Below are 15,625 nucleotides of genomic sequence, written 5' to 3'. Positions count from 1 at the left end.
TTGGATCAGACCACCTTTTAAGCCCCAAACCACCGAGAGCTAGTCAGAGACAGGAACTCTACATAATACTATACTGCAAAAGCAACAGTCAAACATAAACCTCCCATGTGCAGCAAAAACACTTTATTCTCAGTCACTCTGTAGTACATTGGCAGTGGAAAGCACAACATTTACCTCAGTTTCAATAAAACAAATTGATTTTAGGATTATTTTTCCCCAATAAAAACATGCCCAATCCCATCCATTAGGTCACTGTGCAGGTTGAGTACAGATGAAGGTGCAGGGCACTAACGTGACACAGAAAACACTCGCACAGTGTTAGACTTCGGGGAGGTAGACTATGTTGATGCACTGCAACTTCAGTGCCACACGTTGTCCGACTTCTCAGTCCAGTCACAATAACCTACTTCACACTCTGGTTTCTCGGCCTCCTGTCTTCGTCTTCTCCGTTTCGCTCACGCGTGGCGCCTCGTCTGCACGCCGTCCTGTAGACTGAAGTCCAGGAGCCGGTCTCTTCACAGTGTCGTCCCTTCCTGTGAGCTGGTTCAACGTTACTCTCACTCCTCCTCTTTAAAACCGAAGTCACAAACCAGGGACAGGTGGTCAGATGGGTAGCTGAAGGACGGGAGCCTGTTTGGCCCAATCTGCTCCTCAGTGGGCATGTCCAAAACTGCATCCACTCTCAGTGTGTCCTGACTGTACCAGATGTAGTCCAGAGTGGTGCAGCATTCCCCTGTAGGCCGAATCTTCCACGTTGTGTACTCTGGCTCAGTCGAACCGTCTTGGCTGAGTTTCTTATAGGCAGAGTCCAACCCGAGGGGCGACCCGGTGAAACGTCGGTAGACCTCCTCAGTTGGGATTGCGTTGAAATCGCCACATATGAGCAGAGGAATGTCGGAGGTGGGGGCACCAGTGGGTCCGCTGCCGTGTTTCTGGACCACATTCTGGAGGTGTCTCAGAAGGTCGGAGCCTTGAGCGCTGCGGAGCCACTCCCAGCCTGAACGAGCCTTCAGGTGGGTCACGGCCACGGCCACGCATCTCCCTGTGCTCCGACAACGTAGCACCATCACCACGGACACCTGTGGCGAGAGAGAGCGGCGTGTTAGAGGTGCTTATGAGTACGTTTTTATGTGTCTTAAGTGTGTCTTTATACAGATTCTACCCACCTGATTGGTTGGAATCCTCATGGCAGAGAGCCGTATGCTCACGCTGTCCAGGAGCTCAAATCGAGACTGATCGAAGAACAGCGCACAGCCGTCGGGGCCGTTGTTGCCCTCCACGTCCAGGCAAGGCGACCAGGGTTTAGGGCAAAAGTTGCTGCTGTAACCCAGGCCTGCCAGAACCGGCTGGAAGGTGTCATAGTAGTGGTCGACTTCCTGCAGACACAGGATATGAGGTCGGTAGGTGAGGATCTCCTCTAAGATGAGGTACTTCCTGTGGGACCAGCTGAGGGCCTCCGGGGGACACTGGACGAAACTGTCAAGTCCTTCGCCCAGAGCTGAAGGACAGGAGAAGGAGGGAGATCTAGAGTTAACCTCAAACAACGCTCCATAGTTTCAATCAGGATATCTCCTACGACAACTTGGAAATGTTCATGCTTACAAAAGAACACCTTTACCATTTTCTACTGTCTACGTCTTGTTTACATTTCCCATCATTTTACAGTCCAATATTCACTCGGCTTTTAGCTCAGTGTTGCTCTCTACCAACTCCTGAGGGACAGAACCTGGTTTTTATCTTGCTAGTTGTTCCATTTCCTCCACCAGCTTGCTTAACTAATTGCTAACTTTGTCTGCCCGTGGGTAGTTTACAGCAGAGTGAATCCAAACAGTACGGTTTGCGAGCTGTAAAACCAAAACAATGAGCTGAAATATGCTAAAACGCTGGCACATCCAAAATTGGCACCGTTTTTGAATGTGTCAGGACCACAACCCAGTGTGAGGTGATATTAGACTGTCTACCTTGGGCCAGTATGTTCCACTGCATCACCCTGATGGGGCTGCTGGGGGCGCTGTCTCCATCACTGAGGTGCGTGAACTTCCTGTGGAAGCGAGGTGGTCTGTCCCTGAGGGCCTCCTCACACTGTCGAAGCAGCTCCACTGGATCGGACCCGTTGTGCTGCTGCAATACGGACATGACACTTATCACTCACTTCACCAGAGGAGGCGGATTACTGCGTATACATATCGCCTGCGTCACTTTTTGAAAACTGCACTGTGAACAGAAGAGAAGGAGTCACCTGGCAGAAATCCGGATCCAGGTTTGTGTCCGCAGGCTGGTGGGGGTCCAGATGGGGCGGCGGAAGCGGGAGAGGAGAGCTGCTTCTGAGGGTCTGAGTCAGGGCGCTGTACAGCCTGGTGGCCCCTCCGCCCATCGGATACACTGATTGGAAGAAAAAGACAAAGACGGTGAGACGAGGGAGTCATCTGGAGCGGCCTGACTGTGACAGATCCCAGCTGTGTTCATTCACATGGCGACTCGAGTGTTTCTGTCTCATGTCTCAGCATGACTGCTGCTCAGCTTCAACATCTGTCCACTCACAAGTGAACTGAATCACTGACGCGGCCTAAAAATAAGACTGACTGAGTCTTCCCAGCGACTGTCACACACTGAACAGTCACAAATGAGTTAAAAATAAATTGTTTGCCACATCACACACTCTGCTTTCATCTTTGATCTACAGTATTGCTACGACGGTGGCAGTTCAGTATTCACTCTTCTTTTTGGTCTTCATCAACAAAATACCTGGCTCTTTAAAGCTCCTGTTGGCCACGTGGTGCCTGGAAATGAGGTTGATGGCAGAACCAGAACATTGAAGTTTCAGGCAGTAAAAAGCCAAACAATGAGCCTAAAGAGGCCCAAGTGCTCCTTCGAGCTGAGGGGGACTATAGAGTCGGGTGATACTTCTCTGCGGGTTTGTCACCAGGAGCGATCCCTTTCACATCACAGTCACTTGATCCATTAATACAAAAGCATTGATTATAGCAGCTTTAAACGGAGACACTCTCATACTGTTGGCCTTTTCATTAGCACAGCACCAAAGGGAGGCAACTTTCAATTTTAAATTGTAGGTTAAAGTTTGCGGAGGTTACACCCTGTTAATAATAAGCACCGTCACGTGCGCATACACACACACACACACACACACACACACACACACACACACACACACACACACACACACACACACACACACACACACACACACACACACACACACACACACACACACACACACACACACACACACACACGCCATCTGTTCTAGTTTCTGCCTCCATGAGTATTTAACATGGTGTCTGTTTGTGAGAACATTGAACTGCAGCAGGTCAAACCAAAGTGGGTCAAAACTGACTGGTAGTTTTGCCAAGAGACGTCAGGCTTGTTCAATTCCAGATGTTGCAGACAATGAACAATAATATGAAAAAAGACTTTAGCTGTCTTGAATCTAATGTTATAAACAGCATTCGGTCTCCATTTGTCCCCCCCCCCCAAAATATTTGTGTTATCTAGTTAAGATTTGTCCTTTAATTTCCTAAAAGCAGATCAATCACATCAATTCAATTTCAGCTCGAGTCCTAATTGCTTTGCCCACACATTTTTCAAACAGACAGAGCAATGCACACTTCTCTGTAACGGTACCACAATTTGTTTCAACAATTTCTGATCTGCAAATATAAAAATGCAGCGCATGCTAATATGCTCGTACAAACTGGCCGGTGCTCTGTCAAACTCATTCTAGCGACTAACTTCTGGGCTCCTCTAGACCAGAACTATACGACTATAAATGGAGAGATCGGACACTGTTTGACCACTGACGTTTAGGATCCGTCCTGCTCCGTGCAAGTGACCAGAGCCAGCTCCCACTCTTTTGTTTGACATAAAAACAAACCCTGGAGCATTTAGATAAACGTGAAGAGACATTTTGACGCTTTCACACATGAATGTTTATATGTGGGTAAGTATGTGGACCCATGTTTACCCATACACCGCCAGACTGAATGTGGTGATTAAATCCACCTCACCGTCACTGTATCACCTTCCACCTCTGATCTTTGACTTTGTACATTCAAAATGGCTTCAGTCATGTATATACAGTAGACACTGTCCATCCCAACATGACCTCAACCACAGTAAAATAAAGAATAGCTGCCTCTTACCCATAGTCTCCATCACAGTCCACAGCTATGTCCACAGTAAATTGTCCTTTAACGCCTCCTTTTAACAGTCGTCACTCTAACAGACACTCTATGACTCTATGTCAGCTGATTTAAGCTTCCTGGCTACACTCAAAGGGTTTTCACTGCAACAGGAGACGGTGACAGATGTGTTTGTCTCTGTGTGAATGCAGAAATCTGACTTCCCGCTGCTCGCTGCTGCCTATAAAGCCTCGGGGAGGGAGAGAGACACGGAGAGAGAGAGAGAGAGAGAGATTAGGAAGTATATAGACGTCATCAGGCCATATGGAGTATTACAGGTCATGTGCTGGTGAGGGAGAGAGGGATACACTGCGCAATCCAAACCGCTGCTCTCTCACAGTCACACACACACACACACACACACACACACACACACACACACACACACACACACACACAAGCTGAGTGTGTGGTACACATATTACTGACAGATAGATTGTATTGACTTATATGGAACATTGAGCAAAGACATGAAAACAGAGTCGCACCCACACAAATACACACACCCAAAAATGTCCGGCTCAGAGTGGACAACAAGTTCATTTCAACAGTTCACAGTTTGTTAATGATTTCTAATATTAACTGCACAACAATGACCACAGGCATGCACAAATGTGCTGAGTGTGTGCGTGTGAGAGCGCGTGTTCTGCAATAATAACTTCCTCAGTCTGCATGTTGTAACAGCACCCAGGTCACTTTGATAACAGCGAACCGTCACTAACGTTACACCAGTCCTCAGTGTTATTTTCCATGTAGTACATTGTATTTTTCCAAACTAAAACTAAATTTAATAATATTTTGGGCTGGAATCTAATTTGTTCATTGAGACAGTATAACTACAGTATGAAGCAGCAGTTCCCAAGCTGTGGTTGGAGGCTCCCCTAAGGGGTCGTGGCATAAACGGGAGGTGTCATGAGATTTGAGAAAAGACATTTCAGCGACACATGATTATAGTTATTTATTCCGTTTTTATTCTTGAATCTTTTTTTGTGAAACATTAGATAGTTTTACGTCTTCAGGTCTGTGAAATGTATTCAAATGATATATTACTCCTCAGCTACAAGTGTTTGCGTTTCCAATGAAAGTGTTGTTCACAACTATTGGGTGGATTGTCATGAAACTTTATACAGAAATTCTTTTTCCCCTTAACACCGTTGTATTAACACTGGTGATGCCTCAACGTTTCTGCGCCATCATCAGGTCAAGATTTCAGCGTTTATGACCAAATACCTGCAAAACTAAAAACATTCCCATCAGCCTCAGCTGTGCTTTGTGTTAAGAGCTAATTAGAAAATGTTAGCATGCTAACACTAAACTAAAATGGTATCAGCACCTGATAAACATCAGCATGTTAAGAGCGTCATTGTAGACTCTTGTTGGCGTGCGGCTTGCAGTCACAGCTATGTTTATTTGAATTCAGTTGTACAGATAATGAAGGCTTTTAGGAATTATTTTAGCTTTGTGTTTTTTAAAACTTTGAATTTTTTCCGTTAATCATGTCACGATCCCCTCCGATTTCACCTGTGATCCCTCGGAAAAGTCCTGACCCCCAGGTTGAGAACCACTGTTTTAAGGCATCAAAGGCCATGAAGGTTGTGCACCACCTGTGTGACGGGGTTACGTGGAGTGCAGTCTGCCTTCATTGACCTTCACAGGTTATTGTATGCAAACTCTGTTGGTTTTAATGGCAGCTATCAGCGTGTAGCATTGGTCAAGTCTGGATGGGAGTCTTTTGTAGATCAACTGAAGGCTAATAAAAAGCTTTTTATTTTGTTTTCCTTGATCAACCATCATCTTGTGCGAGTATGTTGAATCAAAAAGTGAAAGTGGCAGCAAACAATGTTTGGGTCTAAATCAACATTCTGCAGAGTGAAACATCCACCTGTTCCTCTATGAATACAAACAAGACCAATTCCAGCTCTTTGCTCTCCGTGACCCAAATAATCCCGATGTTTTATGAGCAGACACAAAGCCGTATTATTCCTTCTCTATCTGGATCCCTTAATCCAACAGAATGGAGTCAAGAGGTGAATGTTTCATTTTCCACGGTTGCTGTGACGTCAGTGTGTCAGCGCACAGGGGAGGCGCTAAAGATAAAACTGAACGCTCTGCTGACATGCGAGCGGTGACTCACGTCTGCAGACGCATGACACAGAATGTGCATCGTTTCTACACATTTACTACAAGTCACGACACATTACGGCAGCATGACACTGAAATACATGATTTCTACAGCACGGAGGTTGTTTTTTAACCAGCAGGGGGAAAAGATCTGCTTCCACGAGAACCACAAGCAAGTGATGTCCAAACACCTTGAATGAGCATTCGTGGATAATGTATGTCTGTGTGTGTGTGTGTGTCTCATACCCTGTTCTCAACCTCTTGTAATTTACTACAGTGGAGTGATTGGGTGTATATGAGAGAGAGAGAGAGAGAGAGACAGAGAGAGAGACAGAGAGAGAGAGACAGAGAGAGAGAGAGAGAGAGAGAGTGTGTCACTGTATCCTTTAGTGGCATATTGACATTTCCACATTGAAGGGCAGCTGCCTCATTACATTACAATATGTGGGTGGGTTTTGTGTGTGTCACGGCAGCTGAAACTATTTCACTGCGATCGCTGTCTATTTGTGATCTTAAAGTACCACGACTGTACATGAAACGGAAGAAACTGCTCTTTTCCTTTTTGAATAAATTGACAGATTCAATACTGCTGCTTTTTCTTCTTTCTGTGCTCAAACATCCAACATTGTCTTCTGGCATCTTGTTGTATTGTAAATGTTAAATTATGCAGTTCTATGGAGTTATGAATATATTTATGTCCTCGAGGCCTACTTGAAAAGTAGATCTCAATGGGATTTAAGGTTATAACAAGAATCAACAGCCATGCTAGGGGCTCTGAGGCTGTACGGAAGCGCAGTTGAGCTAAATGCTAATGTTAGAATGCTAACATACTCAAAATGACAATGATAACATGCTGACGTTCAGCAGGTATAATGTTTACCACGTTCACCATCTTAGTTTAGCGCGTTAACCCTAAATGCAAAGTACAGCTGAGGCTGATGGAAATGTCCTTAGTGTCATGAACCAAAGTATTGGACAAAATAAACATTTGACCTGATGATGGCACTAAATTAAAAGTTAAGGGATCACAAAAGTCATTACAATTCATCTTGAGGAGAACAAGATTATATGTACATGGTAGCCCATCTAATAGTTGTTGACATTTTTCAGTCTGGACCAAAGTTGTGGATTGGCCAACAGGCCTTGCTGCAAGGATTGCTAATGAATGAAAAATACATGTTTATGTAAATAGTTTTATTTTGCTGAGTGACTTTGTTTACTTACACAGTAAATAAAGACTGGGAGTGAACACGTGCAGATGTATGCGATATCTTGCATCATGCATGTTATCTAGTTTGTGGTATTGAATTGCTACTTTACCGTTTGACCTTTAGACAGGCAGCAAGGCGGAGCAAACATAAACTACATCATAAAAGAGCCACTCAATCCACACGTGCATGTTGTATCAGTAAAGATGGCGGCAGCTTGTTTTCAGTTGGGAACAAACAGAAACGTGTTTCTGTGCCTCTGCTCACCGTACAGTATGAGCTGCAATGAAAGAATCACTTTAGGCAGAAGCACTCTGAATGCATTATGTGACAAAGTAGTTCAAGTACATGGCAAGGTCATTCATACACTGGAAATATACTTAGTATCATATATCAGAGCTGTAGACTTCAGACTTGACCCAATTGGTGTTTCAAATGTGAAAAAAAAAAAAAGCAAAAGCATGTTTCATGACTTTGACTTTGCTGACTCACACATTCAGTCTTGGGAATATCAGTGTCAACAATGCTGTCAGTTCACAGCCATCTTCATGAGCCCTCGTAGTCTTTGTCTCTGTGACATTAAAGTTAGCAGGCCGAAGGTCTGTGTATGTCATAACAAACAGGCACAGGCAATTCTTTAGTAGCAGCAGAACTTTAAAACCTTTTATATTGGCAAGGGGTGAAGATAAATGAGTGAGTATGTAAATGTATTAGTTCCCACAGTTAGTCCCTCAGCTAAAATGTCAAAAACCTTTATTAGACCCTTCCTACCCTGTAATGCAGGCTTTCTGTCAAAAATGTTTAGCACATATACAACTGTTTTCACAGGCTGAGAAGTGCTCCTCATTACTAGTAAACAGATTCTTGCAGGGAAAATCAGCAGAGGGCCACTTTAAAATACGGAGACATCCTGTGGACATTGTTAAAATTCATGAGACACACGGTGCTGTGTCACTGTAATGGAGTTCTTCTCTGTCTTCTCTGTAAAATGCTTCAGAAGACTTATCTTTAGAAGACTTTACTACTCGTCAATATAAAAGCTGCTGCACTGGTTTAAAAATGGTCACCATCCAGTGAAAGGTCTTCAAAATATCAACAAATTAGATGTTTTGATCTCAGCTGAGTGTGCAAAATATAAAACATTACATCATTCAAAGACGTTTTCCAACTTAACATCAGCACGTGTCTGCTGCTGCTGAAGATCACAAGTGGCAACCAACAGCAAAATGTACTGAATTGTGTTGCGGCATCTATCACACACACACACACACACACACAAAATACTGATATAGTAGAGCAGCCACAGACACAGTCACTTACACACTGTAGAGCTACAGACTCTGTAGTTCAGAGCAAAGTTTACTTCATGTTTATCTGAAGACTTACCGTCTTTACTGGAATAAGCTGCTGGTTTCCCTTCAGCTCCACTTGTGATCCTGCTGCCTTGTTCTCCAGCTAGCTTTCTTTGCCTCTATGTGGTCCTCCTAATAGTGCCTGACACAGACGGAGGAAATGTACCTCTCGGTGCATGTGTGTGTGTTTTTGTTCAGAGGGAAGTGGGTGGTTGCTTGACCCTCTAGCTGCAGGGCAAGGTCACAGCAGAGAGAAACCCGGTCCCTTCTGCCATCTGCTGGTAGGAGCCACACAGTGTCGAGCTTCACACAGTACGGTCTGAAAAGAGAGGAGAGTCGGTGGTCATTATTCCTTGGGTTCAATTATATAAAACCTGATAGATGTGACAGGCAGCAGACAAAAAAGTGACTTCTCACATTTTGATTTTTAACAATAATCTGTCTTCAAACTTGCCAATTAATCATTTTATTTTTCATTTTATTTTGGCACCATCATTTGGTTTTGTTTAAAAATTAAAGCATTAATCAGTAAATTATACTTTACACAGGAAAAAAACCTGCAGTGGGTGACAGCTGGCACTCACAATTAGTGGAAAATTTGTGGAATTACTCTGATACACAGAAGAAGCAAACAGTAAGTTGGTAACAAAACATATAAAAGGAATAACAGTCTGTATTTCCTTTGACTAATTGAGCATCACAATAAAAAAACAGTGTTGGTGATATATCTGATCTCATTTACAGATTTGGAACAAAATGATGATTCCTTAATAAAAGGAAACCAGAGGAGAGACTTTAGTTGTAGTTTTCTTTACGTTTTTTATTCCAGTACAGGAAGAAGAAGACGATGACGTTGCCAAGAGGTTTTTTCAAAAAACTGTCACACCACTAACATGGAGGTGTCACAACAACAACAACAGGGTATGAAATTAAACAAAAGCACGTCATGTGTCTTCTGTTCAGATGAGTCCTCTGCTGCTCTCACCGTATATGTACATTTTATAGCTCCATATAATGCGTCTGTATTTTAAGTGTGGTTAGCCTGTGTAACTTTAAACCATTATTTCAAGAGGTTATTCACCAAATGTTTGCTGTATTTCCTCCATGTTGGAAGATGACAACAGCTGCTGTATGTACCAAACACTGTGTTAATAAGAAATCTAGCTACAGAGAAAAGTACTATATTTGTGACCTGGTAAGGGACCTGTAAAACAAGTCACAGTGGCAATAGTAACTCAATACTTTTCTAATGTTTTACTGGCTTAGCCACTGCACAGAAACTGAACATTTAACTTTGCAAAGAGGACAGCAACACTTTCAGGTGAGTGTGCTGGAGGAGAGAGCCACAACACAAACATTCCACGTAAGGCCTCCATTCCAAAATATGAATTTATTGTATCTCTGTATGTTGCCTTATTATCAGACATCGGTCAAAGCTGACACATACTGCTAATTGCTATTCAACTGCACTGTGATTTACTATGCATTTCTTGTGCTCATAATACAAAGCTAACTGTGCATAGACTGAATTGGTAAATGATCAAAAAGGCTATTTTTATAGCAGACATTTTGAATTTACACAGTAGGAAAAGCACAGGAGGTACCAAAAACATTAACACCGGATCTGCTCTATTCAGCGTCCTAGCCAGGACCCTGAAAATGAATCAACTAAATAGAATCCAGCCATCATTAAGTTTCTTATTTATACCTGTGCTTTTCCTGCAGTGACTTTTCAAAAGGTCTTCTGGGAAAACGACCTGTTTGGTAAGGAAAAGTACAAATGATAAAAAAAAAACATACACATACATACAATATGATGTATGATTGAAATTCCACTTGAACCAGTTTTGACCATCTTAAATGTTCAATTTCTATATCCCTAAAAATTGACTGAGATCTAACAAAATAAAACGCAGATTATATAAGTGGCTTCAGAGCAGACTGTTTGACTTGTCATTGTAGGAAAGGCACGGTTAGAACTAATAACATATACATGAGTTCGTATATACTCAAACCAATACAGCATCTACTACAGTGTATATTTCATCATTACTATGTCAATATGAATAGAAATCAAACATGTCTTGAATGCTTTTTAGTGAAGTCTACTCAGGGGAGCTGTGTTAAGATTTGGAGTATTTTTATGTATACGACCCTGCATTAACAATAAAATTAACAGACATTACGTCACATCATCACCTTGTTGCTGTGAGCTGTATTTAAAGTTAATTTGATCACAAATGAATATCAACTTCGAGTATTTCACGCATGCAGTTTATCTGAATTCAAATAGGCACTACAGGTCAGCAGACATTTACCTCCTTTTGTCACAGAATTAGAGACTCTTATCAACTCAACTCTGCTGTTCCATGGTTGTTTTATCTCCCAGTCGTTTGCTGAAGTCTAACATGAGTCGGTGCAGGAGTGTGCTGACATTCCCTAACTGCTGTCTCCTGGTCTTCAGGTGGTGCAACGTGGCACTCATCGATGCCAACAGAACACCGTCGCTGCTCTGACAGTCCTGAGTTACCAATAAGTCCTCCCTCCATGCTTCCTGTAAACTCTCAAACAAGGCCTTGGTGCCCTGCTTGAAGCGGTGGATCTCCTGCCAGTATCTGTCTTTGTTCTGCCTGGCGCTGCCATCGTCCTCTGTCATCTGTGTGATACAGAGACGCAGCCTGCTGTTCTCCACGCCGACCTGCTCCAGTTTCACGCTATTGTTATAGATGCTCGCCTCTGCAGCTCTCAGCTGCGAGGCCCGCTTGTCGAGCGTGTCCAGGTAACTTTCTCGCAGCTCCTCCAGCTCTGCCTTCATGTCCTCTTTGGGCTGAAGCAGGGAGCTGGTCTTCTCCTTCAGCCCCTGAATCGACAGCTCCAGTTCGTTGCTCTTCCGCTTCAGCTCGGAGGTCAGCGTATTCAGTCTCTGGTGCCTGGACTGCTCTTCATTCCACTTCGCTTCCGCCTCCTGCAGCATCTCCTCTTTCTCATCCACCTCCCTCTGCTTCTCCTCGTTGCTCTTCATGATGCTCTCCGTCTCTGCAGTGCACTGCTCCATCTCCTGATGTCGTTTGGTCTCTTTTTGCCTGTTCTCCACCTCGCACTGGGTCACGTGGCTCATCAGCAAGTCGGCATCTGCGCTCTCGGGCTGGCGCTGCTGGAGTGCGGCCTCCTCTTGTTGCAGCTCGAGGTATCTCCCCCTGGTGTTGCTGATATCAGAGGTCATCTTTGCCACGTGCTCCTCCTGCCTCCTCTTCGCCTCCTCCAAGAGCCCCCTTAGCTGCCTCTTCTCCTCCTCCAAATGGCTGATGTTCTTCTTCTCTGTATCTACACTACCGCACATCTCTTCCTGATTCCTCTCAAACACGCGCTTGTTGATCGTGTCGACTTCCAGGAGTTCCACGATCTGCTTGTCCATCTCTTTGATCTCCTTGCTGTGTTTGACTATGGAGGCAATGCGCTCCTCCAGCTGCAGCTTGGACCGCTCCAGCTGCTGCGAGACGTGGAAGTGCTCTGCCATCATTTCGCTTTCGTCATCACCCTGACGCTTGAATACCTCACAGATTTGAGCCAGGGAGTCTTGACAGAGCAACCTTGATGCTCGACCCTCCTCTATTTTACCTTCCACTGTGGCAATTTCCTCTTTAAGACGCTGGACATTAATACTGAAGGCTTCCCCTAAGTCACACAACTCCTTCTTCAGCGTTTCTCTCTGTTGCTTCAATTCTTTTTGCTTCCGTGTCTCCCCCTCCTGCTGTTTCTCACACTGGCACCGAGATTCTGTCAGTCTTCGTACACTGCTCTCCAGGTTGGCCATGTGGATCATGAGCTCGCCCAGACGGTCATGGGTCTCTCGTTTCTTGTCATTAACTCTGTCCAACCCTCTTCTGTTCCTCCTGATCTCTTGCTTCTGCTGCTTAATTTCCCCCTCAGCCTGGTCCACCTCTCTGGACAGGTTGTCTTTTTTCACAGTGAAGGCCTCTCTCTCCAGTGCCATGTTTTGCTGCAGCGTTATCTTGTCCTGTTCGACTGCAGCAATGCAGGACTTCAGCTCCTCTATCTGCTCCTGTGTCTGATCCAGCTGCAGCTGCAAGCCATACTTTAAGGTGATTTGATCATTCAGAACAGCAACGATCTCCTCCTGTTCGGCCTTCATCTGCTCTCGCTCTGGGTGCAGAGCTTCATTTTGTCTGAAGAGGGCTTCCTGCCTCTTCACAGTGGCTTCTTGTAGCTGAGAAACTGTGTTGAGTTCCTTGTGCAGCTGCTCTATCTCCTCAGCATTAGACGCCCGGGCTGCTGCTACGTCAGCCATGATTTCCTGGCTCATTCTTTCCCTTATATTGTTGATTTGGTGTCTTAGTTTGCTGTTTTCTATGGTCTCCACTTCTAAATGTTCATGGGCAGCACGCCGGTCCAACTCCAGTTCAGTGATAGCAGCCGTTATCTCTGTCAGATGGAGGCTGGCTTCAGGCGAGAATGGTATTCCCTCCTCTTTCAGCTGCTTGTCCAGTTCCTTTAAATGCTCCAGAGCGACCATGACGGCCGGGCAGTCCGGGACCAGGCAAGAAGCCATTCTTATCCGTGTGAGTTTCTGTGTAGCTGCAGTTTTAAGCTCAAGTCAGTTTCCACCACCGACAACTTGCGAGTGGGGTCGTCATGGCAACAACTGTCCCACCACGAAGAAGACGGCGTGCTACGGCAAGTCGGCGAGGCCAGAAGGTTGTTGTTAGCAGTGGCTACCCATAAGCTAGCCGCTATCGTCAGTGCGTGCAACCAAGCAATTACTGCCACTAACCGCAAGAAGCTAAGCTAAAGCTAACTTTAGATAAACAGAGAAGTCGGGTGACCTTCCCATTTAACGCATGAAGGAACGTGTAGTCCTACGAGAAAGCCTGTCGCGACTTCTGCCATGAAATATAGAGATATGAATGTTGGAGGCTCATCCTCAGCGGGTTTGGCGCTTACCTGAAATATGTGGCAGACATTTAGGAACAACTGCAGCTTCCCAGGATGTGTACGAGCCGACAGCACGAGTCAAACTCACTTGGTATAATAGCTGACGCCAAACTGTGGGTGGCAGTATAAACCAATTGAGGGTCCGCGTCCGTCTGCGTGACTCTCCACGCATGCGCATTTTCACGATCCACGCTCCATTCCAGTAGGTGGCGGTAATGCACCATAACGTTGTTTGCCAACTCGATCCAAAGCAACACAAGTACCACGGCCTGCAATCAACACCCGGTACAACCTCAAATATTTCTTCAGTGAAAATGGGGGACGTGTACCCTGGAAAGAGGCAGTTGTAAGAGGAGATCTATCGAAGTACAAGTTGTCGATTTGGATCTGCAACATGCTGTGATACTTTTAAGCGCATAATAAAACTGTCATCTTTGAAAACCGAAACATGTATTCAACACTCACTCACTTTAGTTCAACACACTAAAGAATATTTATTCAGAACAAGTGAGCAAAATAAAAAGAACAACCACAAATCTAGTTTGCTTCCTCCTGGCAGCAATGTTTATTGCGTGCAGTAAAGCATGTGTGTGTGGGGGGGGGAGAGAATGGCTCTCCAGGCCAGGCAGAGGAGCAGAGATCCACTCCAGCTTGCAACACCTCAGTCTCACTGCAACACATACTAGAACATGCTTTAATTATGTGAACAACCTTGGTAATGCATATGCAGTGACGGCTCAAAAAAACGCAGGATTATTTCATGCCACACAAATGTACAATCGCCAGCTCCACTCCAAAGCCACACCATGGCCGGTAGTAGTGGCTAGTTTGTATTCATTGTGGCCGCTCCTGCCTTTCAGCTTTCTCTCTTTCCGCCTTTGACGGCAGGCATTTTGGTCTCTCCCATACGAGTTCAACGCCATTTGGCTGCCTTCATATTCTTTCAGAGACGTAATATATATGTGCGTAACGGCGAGTTTCCTCACGTACTTCGTCTCTCCTCAAAACAAACATCATTCTGGCATCTGGAGCATGCGCAGTCGGTGCGGATGATTTGCGTTTAGTCCGCGTGGTGGTTACCCCGTTGTTGCCAGATTAGAAAGTTTCACGTAAATTAGTTAAAAAGGGGAGCGCTGGTATGAGACGTGCGTCTCTGTTGTCACATAGTGGCTGGTGTCATATTTTTTTTTATATGTGTAAGAGCTTAATGACAAGTTTTATTAGGGAGAAGGAAGGACCAGTATTCTGACAATTTGAATTTATCTCTAGGTGGGAACATCCATCAAAAAGATCTACCATTTTGCTCATTGCTACCATAATTTTGCCCATTCCCTCCTTAGCTGCCCTTTAAAGCACATTACACGTCTGGATGTCTGTTTGGTTAGCTAATTCTAACCTGACAGAAAGACTTACACATCCGCTTGGTAATCCAGCCTCGGGCTTACATTTATTTAAAACAAACGCATACAATTAGAAGTCCATTCTGATTGGTATTTTCTGCCCAACAGAATGAGCTACCTTTCATAAGGCCCGTTTATGTTTCTGTTATTTTAATAACTTTTAATAACTTATTCCATTATTCAATAAAAGAGGAGGCAACAGAAAGAGAAAATGGACAACATCAAGGTTAGCAGAGCAGACTGTTATTTAAACTGAAGTTGCTGGTAGGGATCTGTTCAAAAATGAAATACTCAGAATTATTTTTTTTGTTTTTAAAACCAGCATGATTAAACACATGTCAAAGTATTACATACTTTGTAATCACAACAAAAAGGAAAGTGAATCAGAAATT

At 44.4% G+C, this 15,625-nt stretch overlaps 2 protein-coding genes across 4 annotated transcripts; both read right to left on the bottom strand.

Annotated features, from left to right (window-relative positions):
• Positions 1-106: 106 nt before the first annotated feature.
• On the bottom strand, positions 107-9,026 carry noctb (nocturnin b). 3 transcript variants are annotated; one of them, XM_070915541.1, is made up of 5 exons: positions 8,915-9,026; positions 2,240-2,382; positions 1,962-2,121; positions 1,167-1,498; positions 107-1,079 (listed from the first exon to the last, which is right to left on the bottom strand). In XM_070915541.1, exons 2-5 carry the CDS (start codon positions 2,372-2,374, stop codon positions 558-560), a joined length of 1,149 nt encoding a protein of 382 aa, XP_070771642.1. In that variant the 5' UTR covers positions 2,375-2,382; positions 8,915-9,026; the 3' UTR covers positions 107-557. The 3 variants fall into 3 exon arrangements, with proteins under 3 accessions (XP_070771642.1, XP_070771625.1, XP_070771633.1); XM_070915524.1 differs by lacking the exon at positions 8,915-9,026 and adding an exon at positions 4,161-4,333; XM_070915532.1 differs by lacking the exon at positions 8,915-9,026 and adding an exon at positions 4,161-4,333 and having other exon boundaries at positions 1,962-2,118.
• Positions 9,027-11,233: 2,207 nt separating this feature from the next.
• On the bottom strand, positions 11,234-13,450 carry ccdc175 (coiled-coil domain containing 175). The gene has a single exon (XM_070926875.1). The coding sequence runs from the start codon at positions 13,448-13,450 to the stop codon at positions 11,234-11,236; it is 2,217 nt and encodes a 738-aa protein (XP_070782976.1).
• Between the last annotated feature and the right edge of the window lie 2,175 nt (positions 13,451-15,625).

The sequence above is a fragment of the Enoplosus armatus genome, chromosome 2, assembly GCF_043641665.1.
Source record: "Enoplosus armatus isolate fEnoArm2 chromosome 2, fEnoArm2.hap1, whole genome shotgun sequence".
Taxonomy (NCBI): Eukaryota; Metazoa; Chordata; class Actinopteri; order Centrarchiformes; family Enoplosidae; genus Enoplosus; species Enoplosus armatus.
This window is presented reverse-complemented; position numbering and strand designations above follow the sequence as displayed.

Bases quoted from the DNA above. Each gene is read 5' to 3' on its own strand.
- noctb (XM_070915524.1), bottom strand. The intron at 1,499-1,961 runs GTAGACAGTCTA...CCTGTCCTTCAG, and splicing joins GTGGAACATACTGGCCCAAG to CTCTGGGCGAAGGACTTGAC. The intron at 1,080-1,166 runs GTGGGTAGAATC...CTCTCGCCACAG, and splicing joins TGAGGATTCCAACCAATCAG to GTGTCCGTGGTGATGGTGCT.
- ccdc175 (XM_070926875.1), bottom strand. From the start codon at position 13,450: ATGGCTTCTTGCCTGGTCCCGGACTGCCCGGCCGTCATGGTCGCTCTG.